This window comes from Neofelis nebulosa, chromosome 1 (assembly GCF_028018385.1).
Source record: "Neofelis nebulosa isolate mNeoNeb1 chromosome 1, mNeoNeb1.pri, whole genome shotgun sequence".
NCBI lineage: Eukaryota > Metazoa > Chordata > Mammalia > Carnivora > Felidae > Neofelis > Neofelis nebulosa.
The window spans coordinates 199285517-199307554 of record NC_080782.1 but is presented as its reverse complement, the minus strand read 5'-3'; the positions used below and the strand labels follow the sequence as shown (position 1 = coordinate 199307554).

The 22038-nt window shown below is 34.8% G+C and overlaps 1 protein-coding gene across 2 annotated transcripts in view; it reads right to left on the bottom strand.

Moving 5' to 3' along the window:
• KLHL1 (kelch like family member 1) overlaps positions 1-22038 on the bottom strand; it is a 369777-nt gene that overhangs the window by 42525 nt on the left and 305214 nt on the right. For both annotated transcript variants that reach the window (XM_058683193.1, XM_058683200.1), the window contains exon 8: positions 2746-2908. In XM_058683193.1, coding sequence (XP_058539176.1) covers positions 2746-2908 — 163 coding nt within the window. The remainder of the gene's footprint in view (positions 1-2745; positions 2909-22038) is intronic.

Here is a 22038-nt window from a genome sequence, read left to right as displayed (position 1 = left end):
GAGAGACAGAGCATGAACGGGGGAGGGGCAGAGAGAGAGGGAGACACAGAATCGGAAACAGGCTCCAGGCTCCGAGCCATCAGCCCAGAGCCTGACGCGGGGCTCGAACTCACGGACCGCGAGATCGTGACCTGGCTGAAGTCGGACGCTTAACCGACTGCGCCACCCAGGCGCCCCTAGAGGTTGATTTTAAGAGATGAAAGTGGGTCCATATTCTCAAATGAAAAGCTTTCAAATGTAAATACCTGTGATATTTGTTTCCAGGCAAAATCCTCAAGGGATTTTCAAATCTATGACACTAACAATGTTGTTTTCTGCCTAAAATAAACTTAAGTGAAACCTGAAAAAGCCTAAGCCAGAGGAAATAATAAACAAAAATAGGTTGATATAAATACACAAACATGAAATTTGTGTGCCAAAACATATACAATTAAAAGAATAAATGGACACAATGTTGATGCCAGTGGAAAATATTGCTATATATTCCATAAGAGTAGAAATATAGAAATATACTTGGTCAAATAGAATAAGGAATACACACAACTTTAATCTTGCTACTATAAAAATTTACATTTTAACAAAATATTTTTCAATTTCCTTTTAGGTGGTAACAAATGGTAACAAAATGTTGATCAGGATGCACTGAAAAAGGTATTTTTCATGTAATGCTGTTCAGAAAGTTTTTGGTAAATCTTACGAAGGAAAGGTTTAAATTATATTTATTTTAGTCCTGAAAATAACTCAGTCCCAATTCCCCTGAAATCCACTTTGTAGAAATTCTTCCTAAGGAAATACTCAGTAATTTGCCCAAAATGATTACATCTAACAGTGTGCAATGCAGCTTTATTGATAATATCAAAATTTGGGAAATATTTTAGATATATATTATGTTAAATGTAAATATTTTAGATATATTTAGATACTTTAGATACTAATCAGAGACTAACTAGTTACTTACACTTCGGGACTATTTTTCTTTTTTTTTTGCAGACAGTGGACTACTGCATAGCCATAAAAATTTGAATTTGCAAGTCTTTAATTCCATGGAAATGTTTATTTACAATTTAGATGACAAAATCAGCTTCTTTAACAACATGGTATAATAATAACTTTCTAAATATATATATATATATATATATATATATATATATATATATATATTTAGAAAAAAATTAGGTTGTCAAAGGTGATTGAAAGTGTCTCAATTGGATAAGGCAATTTATTTAACATTTACTCAATAGACATACTGAATGTGGATTATGCCCATTCATAAGAATGAATGATGTAGACAGATCTCAACATCGACTGAGCATAGGTTAGTGAAAAGAGATGGAAAACAATAATGTATGTAATTTCAAGAACAGTAAGCAAATTGTTTGAGGTAGTGTGCAGGGTGGTCTATTTTAAGAGGGTAGATAGGAAGTACCTCCATGGGGACAAATTTTGAGATGGCATCTGAACAATAAGAAGGATCTGGGCACATTAGGACTGGTAGGAACATCATCTTGGACAAACAAAACAGCAAATTCAAAGGGACTGAGAGGTTAGAGCTTGCCATATTTGAGGCACAGATACAAGGGCAATTTGGCTGATGTAAAGAGAAAAAAAAAAAGTAGAGTACACCAGGAGAAGATCCAGTGGGTACCTTTAGGTGAAGATAGGCACTGTATACTCTTTGCAAAGAGAAGGCCTTGAAGAGGAATGGTATATGCTTCATATTTGTAAAAGGATTGCTCTGGCTGATTTAGAAAATGGACTGTAGGAGAAAGAGAGGTAGGGAAACCAGATTGAAAGCTTTTGCCGTTGTCCAGGCCCGAGCTGTTATTAACTTTGTTTAGGGCAGGAGTTCTCATGGGAGTGAGAGGGAGCCTATTTTGTCATCCCCATAGGATATCAGGCAATGTCTGAAGACTCTTTGGTTGTCACACTGGGATGAAGGTGGAGCTGACATCTAGTGGACAGAAACCCAGAATTCTGCCGAGCACACTCAGGCACAAGACAGAGCCTCAGCTCCAGTAAAGGATTATTTGGCCCCAAATTTCAACAGTATTGAGGTTGAGAATTCCTGATTTAGGCCAATAGGTTGGAAATAGTACAAAGTGGACAGACTACTATAATCATGCAAAGAATATATACGAAGCCCCAAACTTTTTTATTTATTTATTTTTTTTTTAATTTAATTTTTTTTTTTAACATTTATTTATTTTTGAGACAGAGAGAGACAGAGCATGAACGGGGGAGGGGCAGAGAGAGAGGGAGACACAGAATCCGAAACAGGCTCCAGGCTCTGAGCTGTCAGCACAGAGCCTGACGCGGGGCTCAAACTCACGGACCGCGAGATCATGACCTGAGCCGAAGTCGGCCGCTTAACCGACTGAGCCACCCAGGCGCCCCCGAAGCCCCAAACTTTTAATAGCATTTTGAAAGCGTCTCAGACAATTTTACCAGTAAGTATATAAATATCCAGATCTTTAGTGGAAATAATTCTTATGAAATATACTTCATACTGCTCTTAACCAGCAATTAATGTGAAGGAGTTTGGGTTTCTGTTTCATATGGAGAGACAACCAGAAAAATATGCAGTCTTAATTTTTCAATTATCCATGAAGACAAAATTAAAGGAAAAAAACAGGACAATCGTAAAATCTATGAAAAGATTTTTATTGGATTAGCTTACTAAAAGTTATTTTAAGAAGAATATTTACTAAAAATATTTTCCAGATGAAAAAAGAAAAATCTACTCACTTGCCATTCAAAGCCGCTACACCAACTGTGCTTCGGGCAATGGACATACTGGCTACAAATGTCCATTGCTGACTCTGGGGGTCCCACCTCTCCACTGTATTCAGATAGCTCCAGCCATCATGGCCTCCCACAGCATAAATAGGGCCTTCAAGAACTGTTACACCTAAAACATGGGGGAAATGAAAACTGAATGAATGTGCTTCACAGTGAGATTTAAAAAATCAGATTAACAGTACAAATTGTGATGCAATTCAAAATAGGCTCTAGCTGTTACACAAATGCAATGGGGTAGAAACTATTTACTATTAATTGTATCATTTTATTAAAGTGAAAACAATTAGAACCAAAATAAGTATGATCTAGGTGCTTTATAGAAAAAAATTAATTTGCTTATTTATATCTCTATGAAAAAGCAAATTCTAAAAATCAGAGATGATACACCGTGTGCCTCTACTTCTGAAAAACATTTCTATACTGCGGTTTAAAGTAGTTTGTTACTTTAAATGATGCTACATTAAGCAACACAATATTATCAATTTGAAATTCAGGGTAGGGTTTTCTGTGTTTTGGCTTTTTGGTAACTTCATAATAAAATTATCTAAAACTTATAAAATATGAAGCATTTCATGTCACAAGCCGAAATCACTAAACACAAGCAATCAAAACAAAGTAATAGTGAGTCATGGATGAAAGGAGAGATAGATAATAGATAGATGATAGATAGATGATAGATGATAGATAGATGATAGATAGATGATAGATAGATGATAGACAGATACTCCTATATACTGCTTTTCCAGTATATTCTTTTCTTCATAGATGAATTTTATTAAATTCTAGCAATTGCTAAATATTTATATATCATGTTAATATTGGCTGAAATGATTTCATTATATAAAGAGCAATTCTGATGAATTTTTTCTTCAAAATTCAAAGCCCGATTGTCAAGGACTCTGAAGAATCCGTGATTTTACCCTACTTGCCAGCTGACAAGTTAGACTGCCATAAATATACGGATATTGGTAGAAGACACGGGAGTCGTGTGTCAAAGGGGAAAGGTAATTCATTACTTATAACAACAGTAATAGAGTATCACCTTTTATTGTTTGTCTTTCACTTGTTCTTCAAGCCCTGGTTCCAAAAGGGTGACCCAAAGAGGATGACCAACATGACCTTAACTTTGCCTTCAGCTTGACCAAAATTTAGAAAGGATTCTTCTTGCTTTGAGGGCCCTGACCTCATTTTCCTTAGAGCACTTATTTTAGAAAACATGTAATTGCACATTATTTCTCTCTGCACAAGATTTCTCTCTGCACAAGATTTCTAGATGGAAATCTTTTGAAATGCCTCCTACTCGTGTTACAACTCAGGACTTCTTTCTCAAGGACCTGAGAACTATTTCTTTGAAATGTAATCATCAAGAAAGATATTGAGAGCCTATCTTCAGTTGACACCTTGCTTCAAGTTGTAAAACTACTTCTTGTTGTGAAGACAGAAAATTTACCTTACCTTTGGGTACGGCCAATTAGCAAATACACTTTGCCTATAATCCCTTACACCTGCCTGAGCTCTTAAAAACGCTCCTGGCTTTGTTTTGGTGAGGTTGAGTCCAGCCAAAATTCTGGGCTTTCTTCCCTGTTACAATAGTCCCTTGCATGTTAAATTTGTCTAATGAATGTTTTTGCAGTTCAGTTGGAACTTGAACATGCAGTGGATTGTATTACAAGAAAGGAAATGGATTTACCATGAGCACTAAACCTATGTGCTTATTACTACAGAAGGAGACATTATCTTCATGCTTTTAAAGCATGCCTGCCTTTCACTTTGGAGAGAGGAATTATCCTCTCTTCTAAGACTTTCCAGTATATTAACATCCTTTTGGGGGGGTCAGTGCCTTGCTCCAAAGTTATGCAGAAATTTGAGAGACACATGGAGAATTTTCTTTCAATAGGAACCTGAAAATAAAACAACCCTTTGTTTGCTCATTCATTCACTCATTCATTTGAAAGTCTGTTGTGTGTTAGAAATTGTTCTTATCACCAAAGACACAGTGCCAAGAACAGAGGTGAACAAGGCCAACAAAGTCCCTGCCCTCGATGAGCTGAGCTCATATTTATTAGGCAATAAATATGTAACTAAAATGGAATAAGTACATGATTCACAGTAAGCAAGCCCTTCACACATATTATACAATTATAATTTAATAAAGAAAAAAGTAACTGATTAGAATATCAAATTACTGTCATACATATCTCCAACTTAGGGATCCTATTTTACACACACTAGTAAGTAGATATGCATATGGAGGACAGGGTTCTGATGCAATGACTGCCAAAACCAAAGGACATAAGCTTTGTATGGTGATCTTTTCTTGGGGCAGCTCAAAGTAAGTGGGATCAGAAAGGATGAATAAATGTTAAGTTTGGGGCAATTTCCAAAGGAGATGAATATATCTTATGGAATTTTACAAGAGCATGTACAATCATTCCCATGTCTCCATAATGATTAAATATATGGAGATAAAGGTTAAACATCAATGAAGTTTTTAAGGAGATATCCATCAGAAAGGGCCAGATCATTAGCATGAATCTAATGAATTTACATTTTATTCTAAGAGCAAAGGGAAATCACTGAAGTGTTTATCAATGAGGGATTTTATCACCATAATATTTATTTTGATTTTGTTGTAGTAAATGGGTTGGAGTCAGTTTAGGAGGCAGTAGAGAGATGGTTAGGAGGAAATTGTAGTTATCCAAAAAGGAGAAGATAGCATCTTGCATTAGTAGGTTAAAGAGTAAATAGAGAAAAGTGGAAATATTTGAGCTTTATTCTGATGCTGGAGGTTTGTTGCTAGAACATGCTAATGGATTGGATCTGGGGTATATGAATATGTTTCAACGATAGGTGAATTGACTGAAAAGTTTGAAAACTACATGTTGAAGATATCATGTCTGAGGGAACTATTAGACATCTAAGTGGAGCATTTAAAAAGGCTGTTTAATATACTTGTCATAAGTTCAAGTTAATGTTGGAGCTATATGTATAAATTTGGACTCCTCACCAATGACATGGAGTTTGAAGGCATGGAATCAGATAAGGGCAGTTAAGAAAAGAGTAGTAAGAGAGAAGGTAACAGAGACCAAAATCTATCCCTGAGTGGCTTCAAAATCAATTACAACAAAAGAGAACAAAAGAGCCAGAGAAGAAATGGCCAGATAGGTGGAAGGAAAAGCAGAAGCTTTTGGTATCTGAAAACTAAGAGCGGAGAGTATTTCTAGGGGGATGGAGTAATCATACACTTGCATATTTCTGACCAAGTACAAATTTCTATTGGATTTGGAAAGAGGGAGGTTATTGTTCATTTTCAAAATAGGTTCTGGACCATCACATTACAAGTTTTAATACAATCTGATAACTACTTAGTCAAATATATACCCTACAAAAATCATTGATCTGTGACTTGCTTTTTTAACTGTTTGAGATTATTTGACTTTTTGTACATGTTTCAGTCCTATAGTGTAACATATATAAAATGCCACAGATTTATGGACTCTGAATGCCTTATGATGTGATTTGCATAACTTTTGCAGCTGTGATGTTTCCTTTGCACAAGGGTCTCATTAAGTAGAGTTAGTAAATGGACCAGAATAATTTCAAAATTGGAATGATACATTTAATTTTTTCCTTATGTTTACCAAAAATATCTTACAGATGCAGTAATGCAAAAATATTTTTCTGTGCTTTGTTCAGTAACTACATTAAACCTGCACTAAAAGAAATAATAATTTAATGGAAACATTTTTGTATGTCTCAAGCTTAGTAACTGCATGATTACTTCTGATAAAGAATTTTAAAATGTCTTTTGATGTTTTATGTTACCAAAATGTGGTTTTTCAGAACACATAATTATTTATATATCTTAAACTGTTGGTCTTGCACATATTATCCCCCTTATGATTTCCTCTGTAAAATATTTATTAGAATTTTTTGTATAATTTTCCTTCAAGACTGTTCAATGAAAGAAGCAAACCCTCCCTAAGTTTCAGATAAAGTAGCACAAACTGAAGCTAAAAATTTTCTATATGGGTTACAGAGAATAAATGTATGCACTGGCAATTTAGGCCTTTGAACATGGGAAGTAATCAGTGAGGCGTGGTCCACCTGGATAGGTCACTCCCCAAAATATTTCACTTAAAGCAAAATTTACTCCCACTTACATAATGTACCTCAAAATATTTATTTTACTATTTCTATATCAATACCAGATAATTTTTTCTGAAAAAAAATTATTGCTCTTCTCTAACCTTGTTATTATTATCCATTTAAAATATTGCTAAATTTATTCTAAGCTCTAAAATTTTCCAAATTAAAGAGATTATGTTTTAATTAAAAATTGTGACAACACAAAGCCAGTTCTTAATATTGCTCTATTGTTTGCATTTTTGCCATTAATTACAAAATTTGAAAAACATTAGGCTGCAAAAAATGAGATCTTCTTTTGTTTAGGTACAGAACATTTTTTTTTAATGTTTAGTTTTGAAAGAGATAAGCCTGAGTGGGGGAGGGGCAGAAGAGAGGGAGACAAAGAATTCAAAGCAAGCTGCAGGCTCTGTGCTGGCCTGATGCAGGGCTCGAACCCAAGAACCCTGATATTATGACCTGAGCCGAAGTCAGATGCTTAAATGACTGAGCCACCCTGGCACCCCGAGAACACTTATTTTCAAATGAATAACAATACATTTAAGTTTCTTTTGACCTAATAATTATGTCAAATAAATTACTACAATATAACTAATTATTACCTTTTGGAAGTCTCAAAATACATTTAAATTACTAGGGGTTTCAATATGTATATTGCCTGGAATATAGACATGAACTTATTATTAATCTTCTTTTCTAAACTGTTTTCAAAAATAACCATCAAGGATACAGTAGCACCTAGTAAGTACTCATAACTAATGATTAGGGTGATTTAAATCCAGTGTTATCAAATAGTTTTACTTTAGAAGCAATGAATCAATAAATAAGATTCATAAAATTAATACCTCACAGTTGTACTGTGCAAAGAATTAAAAAAACTTACATAATTGGGAATGGAAAAATATATAAGTAAAATTATATACATTTTATATACATTACGTTATAACATTTTCCCAATGATATTAAATTTATATGCATGTATATATGTATATATGTGTGCGTATATATGCATGTTTGTATATGTATATATAAATATAGCTTTGTGAGTATCTATATATGCTTATAATATATAATATATTAATATGCTCTCTATATAATTATTATGCAAAATACTAATATAGAGAGAGAAACAGAGAGACAGAGTACGAGTGGGAGAGGGACAGACAGAGAGGGAGACACAGAATCCAGAGCAGGCTCTAGGCTCTGAGCTGTCAGCACAGAGCCCAAAGCAGGGCTTGAACCTGTGAGATCATGACCTGAGCCGAAGTTGGATGCTTAACCAACTGTAACCGACTGTGCCACCCAGGTGCCCTAATACATATATAATTTTAAAGTTTATGTATTTTTGAGAGAGAGAGAAAGCACATATGTTAGTGGGGGAGGGACAGAGGGAGAGAGAGAGAGACAGAGAGACAGAGAGAGAGAGAGAGAGAGAGAGAATCCCAAGCAGGCTCCAAGCTCAGAGCAGGTCTGGACTCAAGACTTAGTCCCACAATCCTAGGATCATGACCTGAACATAAGTCAAGAGCTGGACACTTAACCGACTGAGCCAATCAGTATATATATATATATATATATATATATATATAATTTGAAAATGTTGATAATAGGCAGAGCAAAATGTACTGTGTTGCACAGAGATATTTTTTATGCAATCCTACAAAATCATGTTGGCCTAAGATAAATTTTTACTTTTGCTTAATCTTCAAACAGAGGATAAACACACTTTGTATTGGTGTATTGTATCCCATTCTTTCCTTAATTGTGATTGTCATTGTCAATTTTGACTACCCAGTGAAATCACCTGGGAACTTTTGAAAAAATGCTAATGTCTGAATTACAAAGATTCTGATCTAATTGGACTGAGATGATGTCTAAACACAGAGATGCTTCAAAGTTCTCTAGGGTGAGAAATAAATGTTTATTTATTTTGAGAGAAAGAGAGATCGTAAGCAGGGAAGGGGCAGAGAGAGAGGGAGACACAGATCTGAAGCAGTCTCCAGGCTCTGAGCTGTCAGCACAGAGCCTGATGTGGGGTTCAAAGCCATGAACCATGAGATCATGACCTGAGCCAAAGTCGGATGCTTGACTGAGCCACCCAGGCGCCCCTCTAGGGTGAGAAGTTTTAACTGAATCCTTAGCTGATTCCTCAGTCAAGATTGAGAATGACTACTGCAGTAGAAAATGATATTAGTAACAGAACCATTAGGCAGAAGGTTTCTGACCAGTAATCTGCTTACCTCACAAGTCACTAACATCTATCGTTCATGGTGTGTGTGCGTGTGTAGGTGTATGGAATCAAGGTTGTCACTGAAGATTAATAGTCAGCTAACATCCAATTTTACTACTATACAATTTCCCTTTCTTGGATTCATTCATCATCCATCCAGTTTTCCAATAATTATGGTATAACCTCTACCAGTTCATTTCCCCATTAAGTGTACAGTGGGGTGAAGAGGGGCAGGGCATATACATCAGTGAAGTTCACCGATAGGTGAAAATTTAGTACCTGTCCACAGGATGAAAGGAATGTTTTTTCTCCAAAGTGAAAAAGTGTTGACTAAGCTAAAACCTGGAAAATATTAGGATTCCCTTGGGGGTTGAGGAATTCCAGGCAGAAGGAACACTGGTATAAGGGCCTTGGTGGTAGGCAGAAGCAGAGTATGTCTGAGGAGCTGCAAGAGGGCCAGTGTGGCGGTAAACCCTGAGAGTTAAGGGACAGGCAGTATGGCATGCAGTAAGCCTGAAGAGTTAAAGTACCACTCGGTGTGGGGCTTTATATATGAACAAGATTCTTTTTTTTTTCTAATCCTAAGAGCAATGTGAAACTGTTGAAAATTTTAAAGCAGAGAAATGACGCAATTGCATTTATGTCTCAAAAATTGTCATGCTAGATGTGGCGTGGAGAAATGAGAATTGATGAGTCCATACCAACAGTGTATGTAAGAGATGGTAGTGTCTTCTGTTGATGTGGTAAAAGTTCATATAAAGAAACTTGAAAGACTCAGGAAATGTTTTCAAATGAAGATGTATTTATTGGATCCTTTCCCTAACATCCCTCCTTCATCCATTCCATCAACACGTTCTGTGTATTAAAAAAAAAAAAAAATACATCCTTGCCATGTGATTTGAAATGTTACTTAACCTCTTGTACCTCAGTCTTCTGATTTGTACAATGGAGCTAGTTATGGTGCCTAACCCACAGGGTTGCTTCAAGGATTGAAAGAAATGCACTTAGAAAAGCATATGGCACATATTTAACATTGTGCAAGTATTCAGCATGATTAAGACCATGATAGTAATTTATCAAAACCCTAAGTCTTCTCATCAAATTTCAGTCTATTGTATCACTGTAGGGATATGGGAGAGACTTCTAAAGGGGCCAGTTAAACATTTAATACACTCCACTGTGCCACATTGTCTCCATTTCTGAGGGCTCCATTTATGTTTGCTCCCTGTAGGCAATTTAAAATATTGATCAAAAACCTTCCACAAAAAAAAGACCCTCTCTAAATACTTTACTAAATAAATATATGTTTCCTCAGGATGATTGTGGGTAACACTTAGTCATTGTTTAAAATAGGAATATTGTAGGGGCACCTGGGTGGCTCAGTTGGTTAAGCAACTGACTTTGGCTCAGGTCATGATCTCACGGTTCGTGGGTTTGAGCCCTGCATTGGTCTCCGTGCTGACAGCTCAGAGCCTGGAGCCTGCTTTGGATTCTGTGTCTCCCTCTCTCTCTGCCCCTCCCCTACTTGTGCTCTGTCTCTGTCTCTCTCTCACTATCTCTCTCAAAAATAAATAAAGTGTAAAAAAAATAAAATAGGAATACTGTATACATCTAAACAAAAATAAATAATCACAATATATTTTGAAGTGCTATTCTTCCAAATGCCAGCTTTCCTTGTAGCTATGCATTGTTGGCTTTTAAGGCAAAAATTACATTGAGGTAACACAGAAAAGTGTTATAGAGGCTGTGGGTTATAATTGGGTGATTAGAGGAGACATCACAGAAGATGAGGCAAGAGAACTGTGGTTTACAGCTTGGCTGTAATTTTCACAAACACAGATGCAAGACATTATAAGTGAAGGAAAACACTTGAGCATAACACAGAAGTACGAATCAGGCTACAAATAGCTAGAGTGACTACTTACTTTAATCAGTGGTTATGCCAACCATAAAAATGTGCCTGCCTATAATTGACTACTATTTTTCTGTATCCGCCATGGAATTTGCACCAAGGCCACACTTCTTACCAACGACTCTCAGACAGCGACTGTGCACGGTGATGGTGCTAATGCAGGCCCACTCCTTCAGCACAGGGGATCCCTGCAGATTTGCCTCTAGGATTCCCTCTGGAGTTGGCCAAACTGCTTTGGGAACTGGGTTGGAGTCTGACACTCTTTCTACCCAATCCCAATCCTCTTTCCTCCCCTTTTGCCTTCGCAGAAGTTAGGTCAAACACGAAGGTCTGAAATCTGTTTCACTCTCTTGAATCTTTCAAGGCTGTTTCAAACCTCTTGAACAGCGAATCCTGCCTTGGCATCTGCTGTTTAGTGAACCCAAACTAATATTATTGTTAAAAGAAAAAAGGTTGTAAATAAAGTTGAAAAAAATGTGGGGAGGGGAGCAGGTGGGATATAAAAGGCACTTTAAGAAGCACAGATTTTATGTGAGACTCTGAGGAACGTTTTTAAGCAAGAGTGTTGGTATCATTAGAGCTGTTATTCTAATTAGATTCATCTGACCTCAGTCTTTATATCATTGTAGAGAATATGTGGAGAGACAAGTGATAATGCCATTAAAAAAATCCCTTCTCCTAGGGGCGCCTGGGGGGCTCAGTCGGTTAAGCGTCCAACTTCAGCACTCAGCTCAGGCCATGATCTCACAGTTCATGGGTTCTAGCCCCACGGCGGGCGCTGTGCTGACAGCTCAGAGCCTGGAGCCTGCTTCAGATTCTGTGTCTCCCCCTCTCTCTCTGCCCCTCCCCTGCTCATGCTCTGTCTCTCAAAAAAAAAAAAAAAAAAAAAAAAAAAAAAAAAAAAAAAAAACCTTTTATCTAGATGAATGTAAAGAAAATGTCAATGTGTAAGTATGCCCATTGGGATAAAACTGGAGAGATGGGATGTGTGCCATTTATTATTCAATATGACATGTAGATCAAGATTCAGTAATTCAGCAAAAATGAATAATTGTTGACATTTTTCACGAAGGAAATTGAGAATTTAAGAGATCCTACTGGCAAAGACATATTAAATTCAGTTGGTCTGATGTTAAAATCTGAGCAATTGTCCTATTCAAATTGTTCTCTACTGCATTACTGCTGGAGTCTACTGAAACACACACTTTCTGTGTATGACAATATCAACTTCTTAAGATTCTAGGCTCACTTTCTTTAATGACATAGAAATACTTGAAAATAAATGTTCTTCTATGATACCCTTTAGCTGCTCTCCTCTAAGGAACAACAGGATGATTAAAAAATAAATGACACTCAATATAATTTTTAGGACAACCAATTTCTCCCAGAGTTGTAGTAATTGTTCTCAAAGATACATAATTACACACAGTATGTTAGTAATGGACATAAAAACAAATATATGTAGTCCAAATTACATAAAATTCCGATACACTTTTTTCCTAATTTGTTTGTAATTCAACAGGGGACAGGGACATTTCCAGGCTTAAGATATGGGCTAAACCTAACACCTGCCTGATTACGTGTTAATACCTAACACATATCTGAAGTTCGAAATATTTTGGCAAATGAATGAATGCACAAATTTGGTGTCCTATGAAAATTTCCATTATTCTCTATTTTCTGAATGTTAATATCTTGCCTTCCCAAATGGATTGTAAACTCTGTATTAACAAAGTCTGTGTTTTATACATTACTCCCCAAGGCCCCTAATATAACACTGCCACTATGCACCAACAGCCTCTCCTACTTCCAGTCTTGTATTCTTCACAGTGCCCCTGAAAAATCATGCTAACACAAACACGGTTAGGCATCTTCTTGCTAATGCACTTGTACAGACTCTGGTGTTGCACAGTGATTCTATAACCTGGCCTCATTCCACCTGCCCATGTTTAATTTCATTGCATTTCCAAATCCCTTAACATTTGACGTATTATCATGACCCACATGTTCCCTGAACTTTAACATTCTATACCTCAGCTAGTCGGACTAAATTTTGTTCTTTTCAGATCTAACGCAAATAGAAAGCTTTCTGCAAATTTTCATTCTTTTAGTAAGATTTTGTCCCATCCTTTACCATCACTCTGCTAAACTTTTTTTATGTGAATCCTCATTCTGAAATGTAATATGTATACTAAATATTTTATAAATATGTAGTGTCCAGATTCCTTATCAAATAACCATTCATTATATGCATTGCCTATTTTATATTGTATTATTATATTTTTAAATATGATGGATGCCAATTAATAAAGATATTGTTTATCTTTTCTATAGTTGTATTGATTTAAAAAGTAATTTAAAAGAACAGCACTGTGGAAGTAGTTAATTTCCTAAAGCATCTAATGCAATTCATTCATTAGGATTATTTTGTCTTACCTTTATGTATAGCCTATTGATTATACTTTATTGATTATATTTCAATAACTGCTAAATTAGATAAAATTGGAGAAATACTCTGCTTTCATGCTAAATGAAAATGAAGCAGGTGGGTAGTGGAAAGATCATACATTTTGAAGATTGTGTTAAGACTATTCATTTATTAACTGTGATTTTGTGAAAATCCCTTAACCTCTTTGATTCTCACTTTGTCAATCTTTAAATTAGGGATATGAGCTCTTCTCCTTGGATTGTTCTAAGGAATAATTTACATTATTATTTTTTTAAATCTCATAATATGTGGCAAATATTTCAGAGCTGGGTTATTATTTTTGTATTTTGTACCTGTGCTTTAAATGTTGAGTCTATTGTCAAAGTAATATTCCTGGTTGAGAATATCAATTTCCAGGGGATTGTAGGTACAATATGAAACTATTAAAAAAAAGCGAAATATTTCACCAATGCTAGTCTAGATATATTTATACATAAGTCAAGCCTTATTTGGAAGTTAATTTCACAGTATGCAGTGAAATTTAAAGGGAAGTGTTTTGGGACCATGTTTACTTGAACAAAATTCTCTTCCTCTTTACTTCCAATTCCAAGTTTTTGCTTCTGGGAGGTACACTGGTGATGAGATTTTTAGGCTACTGGGTAGAAGAAACAAGACTATGAGATTGTTAGGCTTCCACGACATAGCCTGGGTAAGTTTCTCAGAGACACAATAGAATCCAGTAGTAAGAATAATCAAAAGCAATTCCAGCAAAAAAAAAATTGGCATCATAGACATTTTTCCCCAAAGAGAGAGCTGACATTTCAAGTGACTTTGTGGATTTCTTTGGCTTTGGCTTCCCGGGAAGCCAAAAATTATGTAGAACAGGTGGCTTCAGTCTTTTGAAGTTGGGACAGTACAGAGAATCTACAGAACATGGAACCTCTGTCTGTCCAGAAACCACAACAGAGAACTGATGGTTTCATTGCTTCTTCATAACAGACTCAATGGAGCATGAGTCCATGGTACATTTTTTACCATCTGTCAGAATTCCATCAAATAGGGTACTCCAGTCACCAAAACCTGAGACACAATGAGCTTATGAACAGTAGTTCCTAATCAACTAAAACTGTAAATATATATTTAAAAGATATATTAAAATTATATATATATACACATATATATGTGTATATATATGTATATGTATGTATATATATCGTATGTATATATGTATGTACATATATATATTTGCCTGAGCTCTACTTAGAAGGGTTGTGATAAAATTTGCTAGAGTTGGGGCTCAGCATCCACAATTTAAAAGCTGCCAACGTAATCTGAATGTGTAGCCAGCATTGAGAATTGCTGCCACAAGGAAAAAAGACTCCAACTGTTCCCAACTGCCATAAAGGATAAGTAGAATAATCTATAAAGCTACTAATCTAAATAGAATTACAGAGGAACTGCCAAATTGCTTAAAAGAAAGGAAAGTCTAAGGGTATTTATTTGTAACCACAAAAGAAAATTTATGGAGATTTTAAAAAGTTTGTGTTTATGTATTTATTTTAAATATATATTATTTTCTTTTAAATAGTTATGGAAATATAACTGGACAGAATGATTTATGTTGAGACCCAAATGAGTAGCCTTGAAAAATAAAGAGGAAGAAATAGCTTAACTCATAGAACAAAGATATAAATAAATGGATACATGAAACAAAATAAACTAGAAAAAAAAATCCAGGAGAAAGAATATGTGAATAGTAGCAGTTCCTGGAAATAAAAGGGGACATATAGATGTTATAATTTTACCTTTGGTAGAAGAAAAATTTTCAGAACTGCAGAAAAATATTGATATATAGATTGAAACATCCTTGACTTCTAGGTAAGATCAATGAGGCAAAAAAAAAAAAAAAAAAAAAAAAAAAAACCCAAAAAACAAAAAACAAAAAACCTCACCCTTGGACATATCCTTGTAAAATTCCCAAGCTTCTCAGTATTTTATTTTATTGGAGTTGGGAAGGAATTAGAGGGGTGGTAGAACATTTTATTTAGAAAAAACTGTCTTGCTCAAAAAATTTTGGCTTAAAATATGGGACTCAAATATGTCTGATTAAAAGAGCATTTAATAATAAATTGAGACCTCTAATTAACAAGAGTAAAGAATAAAATAAATAGCATCTTCTATGGAAGATGGAAATATTAGAAGAGTAAGAGGAAACATATTAAGATAAATTAAGAAGAAAACGGAGGAGGAGGTGGAGGAGGGGAAGGAGAGGGAGATGAAGACAAAGAAGAAGAGAAGAAGAAGAGGAAGAAGAGGAAGAAGAAGAAGAAGGAGAAGAAGGAAAGGAGAAGGAGAAGAAGAAGGAGAAGAGGAAGGAGAAGAAGGAAAAGAAGAAGAAGAAGAGGGGAAGGAGGAGGAAAGAAGAAAGTATGTTAGCTTTGATACTAATGGTGAAAAAACTCATTTTTTGAAATAAAAAAAAAGCTTTTTCAGATTGGGCTAACAAAACTTAGTCACATGATATTTCTAATAAGCATGTATATGAAAGGACAAAAGTGGAAAACAAATTGGTTAGCAAAAAAATTAAACAGCAGGCAAATGTAAACAGAAATATAGAATTTGCATTAACATTAATGTTACACAAGGATACAGAGGGGCATTTGATATGGCTATATTTATATACAACATATATAGAATTGATTTCAAAGTTCCCATACAAAAAACCCTGTTTGCACCAAAAGACATAGCTAAATTCATAATGTAAAATCTATTAGAAATGCCAGCAGTGCTAAAAATACAATTATAGTGTGAAATTTAAGTATGCATCTCTTAGCCTTAGAGAAATATCATAGAAAAATCACAATGTCTGAAGAATTGAACAATCAAATTAATTGACTTGGCTTAATTGATTAGTGTAAAACCATGCAATATTTAAATGGAAAATATACAACTTCTGGAGATAAGAAATAAAATTTAACATATTTTCAAAATAAAAAGCTAAACAGATTTCACTAGGGAGACACCATTAATAAAAGTAAAATAGTTGAAATTAATGAAAGAAAACAAACCAATCTAGGTAGTATAGATAAGCTTCAATATTCTTTATTTGAACAGATCACTCAAATATTTTGATTTGTATACCTGCCTGATTTATAAACTAAGATAGTAATAATACCTAGATTAGGAATGAGGAAGACATTATCACAGAAGCATGAGAGCCTAAAAGAATAAGAGAATACAGTGGTGCCTGAGTGGCTCAGTTGGTTAAGAGTCTGACTTCGGCTCAGTTATTCCTGGGTTCCAGCCCCTCATCGGGCTCTGTGCTGACAGCTGAGCCTGAAGCCTGCTTTGGATTCTGTGTCTCCTTCTGTCTCTGCATCTCTCTCTCTCAAAAATAAATACACATTAAAAAAATTAAGTTAAAAAAGAAAGAATAAGAGAATACAGTGAGAGACCATGTGTTATATGGACTGAATTGTGTCCCCCTAAAATTCATCTATTGTATTCATAATTCCCAATGGGATGGCATTTGGAAATGAAGACTTTAGGAGGTGATTAGGGTTAGATGGGCTCATGAGGGTGAAGTGCTTATGATGGGATTAGTGACTTTAAAGAAAAGAGGAGAGAACTGCTATCTCTAAATCATGGGGGGCACGGCAAAAAAGCAGCCATCTGTAAACCAGGAGGAGTGTTTTTACCAGAACACAACCATGCAGGGATGCTAATCTTGGACTCCCATTCTCCAGAACTGTGAGAAACAAATTTTTGTTTTTCAAGCTGCGAAATCTGTGGTATTTTGTTTGGGTAGCCTGAGCTGACTGGGATAGTGTGGTAAAATCAAATACTTAAAATTTAAATTAAATATGTAAAGAAAAAGGCAATTCTTTATGTACTGACACTTGTCCACATTAAGTGAGAAAAGAAAAAAGCTGCTAATCATGTACAGTTTAACAGTACTTATGTAAAAGATACAAGTATATATATACACATAATAGGATGAAGGAGTCACAAGGCATTCCCTCTCTCTAAACTCCCAGGACCTTAGGCATTTTGCTGTCCCACTACCAAGTTTACCTTGTTCTCAAAGGGTATTTTATGCTGGGCTTCAGTGCTTTTCTTTGCCACGGACTTGGGATAGAAATTCTTTAGTTCATCTCAACAGATTCCTTTAACTTTGGATTTGGAGGATCTCCATCCTTTTCTTCAATACAAACCTAAACCACTTATGCAAATTGATCCACACCCTTCCCAGGAACAAGCTATCACCAAGTGATGCAATAGTAACAATGTTAGTCTATACTAATTTTTTAAAAAATCAGCCACACAATTTTACCAATTTGGTTATATGCTGTAAATTAACAACTGACGACAGAAAAGTTTGCTTATCTGCTATATATCATTCATATGAAAGGGGCATTCAATATTACTGTAATATTTTCCCCTCACTTTCAGAAAAGAAACAGGAAATAGATGTGCATATGTCTAGTTTAAATTATTGCTACATTTATTAGTGACTAGATTTTTAAGAAGTAATTTTAGAAATGAGAACAAATATGTTATCCATGATTTTTTGTTTGTTTCAGGCTTAACCTAGAGTTATCTGCTTGAGGCAAAAATTATTCTAACTAATGCAAAATCCAGATTCTTTGCTTTAATATATAGATAAGTTTTTTACACTGGTAGGAAAGTGAGGAAAACATGTTATACATGATTTACACACAAATTTTAAACATGTACAAATTAAAACTGTTTTAGCAAACTACCTTATACTCTTTCAAGTAATATTAATCTACACTATATAATCAATTTTTATATTAAAGTTAATTTCACAGATTATTTTTGAGAGAGAGAGAGAGAGAGAGACCACATGAAGGTTAATACAGGTTGGTGGGCGAGGAGCTGAGACAGAATCCTAGGCATGCTCCACACAGCGTGGAATGGGTCACAGGGCTCCATCTCTCCACCTGGGATCATGATCTCAGCTGAAATCAAGAGTCAGATGCTCAACCAAATGAACCACCCAGGTGCCTCTCACAGAATTTTAACAGATCAATCATTTACATGCTAATGATTTTTCAAAAAATTTTTAACATTTATTTTTGAGAGAGAGAGAGCACAAGCAGGGGAGGGGCAGAGAGAGACAGAAGCACAGAATCTGAAGCAGGCTCCAGGCTCTGAGCTGTCAGCAGAGCCCGCCCCAGGGATCAAACCCATGAATCTCAAGATCATGACCTGAGCCAAAGTCTATAGCTTAGCCAACTAAGCCATCCAGGCACCCCAACTTCCTAATGATTTTAATAGGATATTCTTTCTATAAAAATTTTTTTGCAACATGTTCTTTCCTCTTGTTTTCTCCATATTTTAAATCTTACTCGAATCTGACATCATATACTTCAGTAGCCTTCTAACTGAATTTACTACCTGCGTATCTATGTTCTCCAACTGACTTTTGATGCTTCTATGAGATTGAGATTAACCTTCCAGTAGCACTGACTATTCCTGCTGAAAAGCTCCAAAGATTTTTCCACTATTGAGGAAAAAATTAAAGAGGAAACTTCATCATGTGACATAATAGATTGATCAGTATCTGGCCTTAACCTTTTAAAGTTGTATCTACTGCTAGTATATCCATAAGTTTTTAAATCAGTGAAATGAAGTACCTGGTGTTTAATCTATGTTCCACGTATCCTCTCTTTCATGACATTCCTTATATTGTATCCTATACTGCAAAAGAACTTCCCCTATGATGACATATCAAAATTATACCCACCATTCAAATCTCTACTCAAGTCTCCAAAGAAAGAATTTTTCCTTACCAAGCAACAAAGAACACACCATGGTTTGATAATATTTTTAAATAAAGTTAGTATTTTTTAAGATTGTATTAAAATAATATAGAGTTGTGTCTCCTAAGAAACTGCAGTCTTTGTGAAAACAATTTTTTTTTCTGATTATTACATCTCACAAAGCACTTGCAACTGTGATTTAGGCTTAGTGGCCATTCAATAAACGGATGTTCGCTAGAGCCATGAGTGGATGAACCATGGAGGAATAAAGAAAGAATGAAAAAATTGACTAATTAGGCAAACTAAAGCCTAGAATAACAAATTAATCTTCTTCAGTGGTTTGAAATGCAGCATATGATGTTACAGATTCCCAAAAGATATGGAAAAGTGTAGTGCAGTAGTTTGAAAGAAAGTTAAAAGATAAAGCCTTAAGAAATTTTCCTCTATGAGAAAATTATACTGATTCTTGATCATATTTAATTTTTAAGGTAAAGCATATTATTTAATTAATATTAATTATTTAATAAATGCTTACAGAATAAATTTCCAAATAATTAAGTAAAATCACTATAAATAAGAAATTAGACTAGAAATTAAATACAGAGAACAAGCTTGTGATTGCCAGAGAGGAGATGGGTGGGGGGATGGACAAAAGAGATAAAGGGGATGAAGAGGTACAAACTTCCAGTTATAAAATAAGTCATGGAGGTAAAAAATACAACATAGGGAATGTAGACAATAGTATTATAATAACGTATGGTGACAGTGACTGTACTTATTGTGGTAAGCACTGGGTAATATATAGAATTTTCAAATCAATGTTTTCCACCTAAAACTAATATAACATTGTATGTCAATTATACTTCAATAATAAAGAAGAAATTATATGTTTTACTTAAGACAGTGTTCTTACTGTGAATAGTAAAGTGAAACAATTTTTAGAACTGAAAAATGTTTTTCCCCATTATTTCATATCGAGTAATATGACTTTAACTATCAGAGTAAAGGAGTAATTAATTTCCACATTGTAAACCAAAAATTAATGAGAATGTCCACTTCTCTAAGTCAACATATTTTGAGCTATATTTGAATCACAGGATTTTTTCTGGGTCATTTTTCTAGAAGTTTTTAAAAGCCAGGTAGTACATAGAGTTCTCATTTTCTAAAACAAACAAACAAACAAAAAAACAAAAAAATTCTATCAGAAAAGCAGATGAAAAGAAAACTGCCAGCATCTTGACTAAAACAAGTGTCTAGATGTTTAAAGGAGATGTTTTATCAAGTATAAGGTCAAAACTAACATATCAAGTGATTTCCAGACACCAAACAGACTTCAGTGCTAAAAAAAAAAAATTTCCATTCACTGTGTCTTAGAGACGAATTTTCCCACATTTGATCACAGTTTGCTTCTGTTACACATTGACTTTGACGTGATGTAAAAATCTAGTAATTTTTAATAACTTCATTAGTTAAGATCCTGTTTATGCTTTTGTTAATTATTAACTATTTCTTGATTGAACTGAGATATTCCTGAGTTTCTTCTAGGTTTATTGCCTAAAAGAAAAAAATAGATATATGCTTGAACTTCAGGTGCATATAGAAATTAAACAGGTATGGTTGTCATCTTAGCAGGGAACTAAATTTTTAAAAAGTTAGTTTTAATAATTTTCTGTAATCATTGACAGTGTCTTATATTTATTTTGCAGAGTTTTAATAGGAGCTAGCAATGTTTTAGGCACTTGTGAGCAGTTAAATAAAAATGAATATGACGTAGCCTCATTCTAAAAGCTAAGAGACTAAATGTGGAAAAATGTGTAATTAAATAATCATGATCTAGAATCATGGGTGCTATAATGGACTCATGACGTACCTGGAGCAGATAAGAGAGGACTATAGTATTGCAGAGAGTGGTAAAGGAAGACTTTACCTAGGAAATGACATTAGACCCATCTGTTGAGGGATGCATAATCTAGTCAGGGAATAGAGGAAGGGTCAATCTGGGCAGAGGCAACAGATTGTGCAAAGGAGGCTGTAAAACAGCTTTGTGAGTTTCCAGCTTGGTATTTCTTTTAGTGAGTGTGATAAATCTCAAGGTATAGTAGCAGAGGGAAGTAGGGCTTAAGATAGCAGGAGGCAAAGGCTAAATATTGGTGAGCAGTTAATGTCACAGAAAGGAACTTGTTCTTCCTACACAAGTGAATAAACAATCAGATTTGTATTTTGGAAAGTTAACTTTGGTATTAGGGGCTATAAATTGAAAGGGAGAGACTAAGGTAAGTATTTCTGCAATACAACAGAAAAACATATGAGATCCTAATCGTTTTGTTTATCCTAGCCTAAGTTTGTCATTTACATATTAAAAGTATATATGGCATAAGCAAATATAAAACAAATACATAGTCTTCGGGGTGCTTTCAGGAAGGTATGATTGGCTTATCTCACTTGTAATATTGTAATATTGTAATATTTGGTCATCAAGACAATGATAATCAGCTGCACTAGATGCTTTTTTGCTTCTAACCAACCTGTTTCTCTGTTGTCCCTTAAGTTTCCAAATCAAAGTTCTTCCAACTAATCAATACTGTCTGCACATTAACCTGACTCTACTACCTCTTCTATACCTTGAACACTCCTGTTCTCTGTGTTGCATGTTTGGTTATTCTAGCCTGTGCTCTCTGTCTCAGCTATTTGACATTGTGTGCTTTTAGCAACTTTTTAAGGTAAGAGAAAATAAATA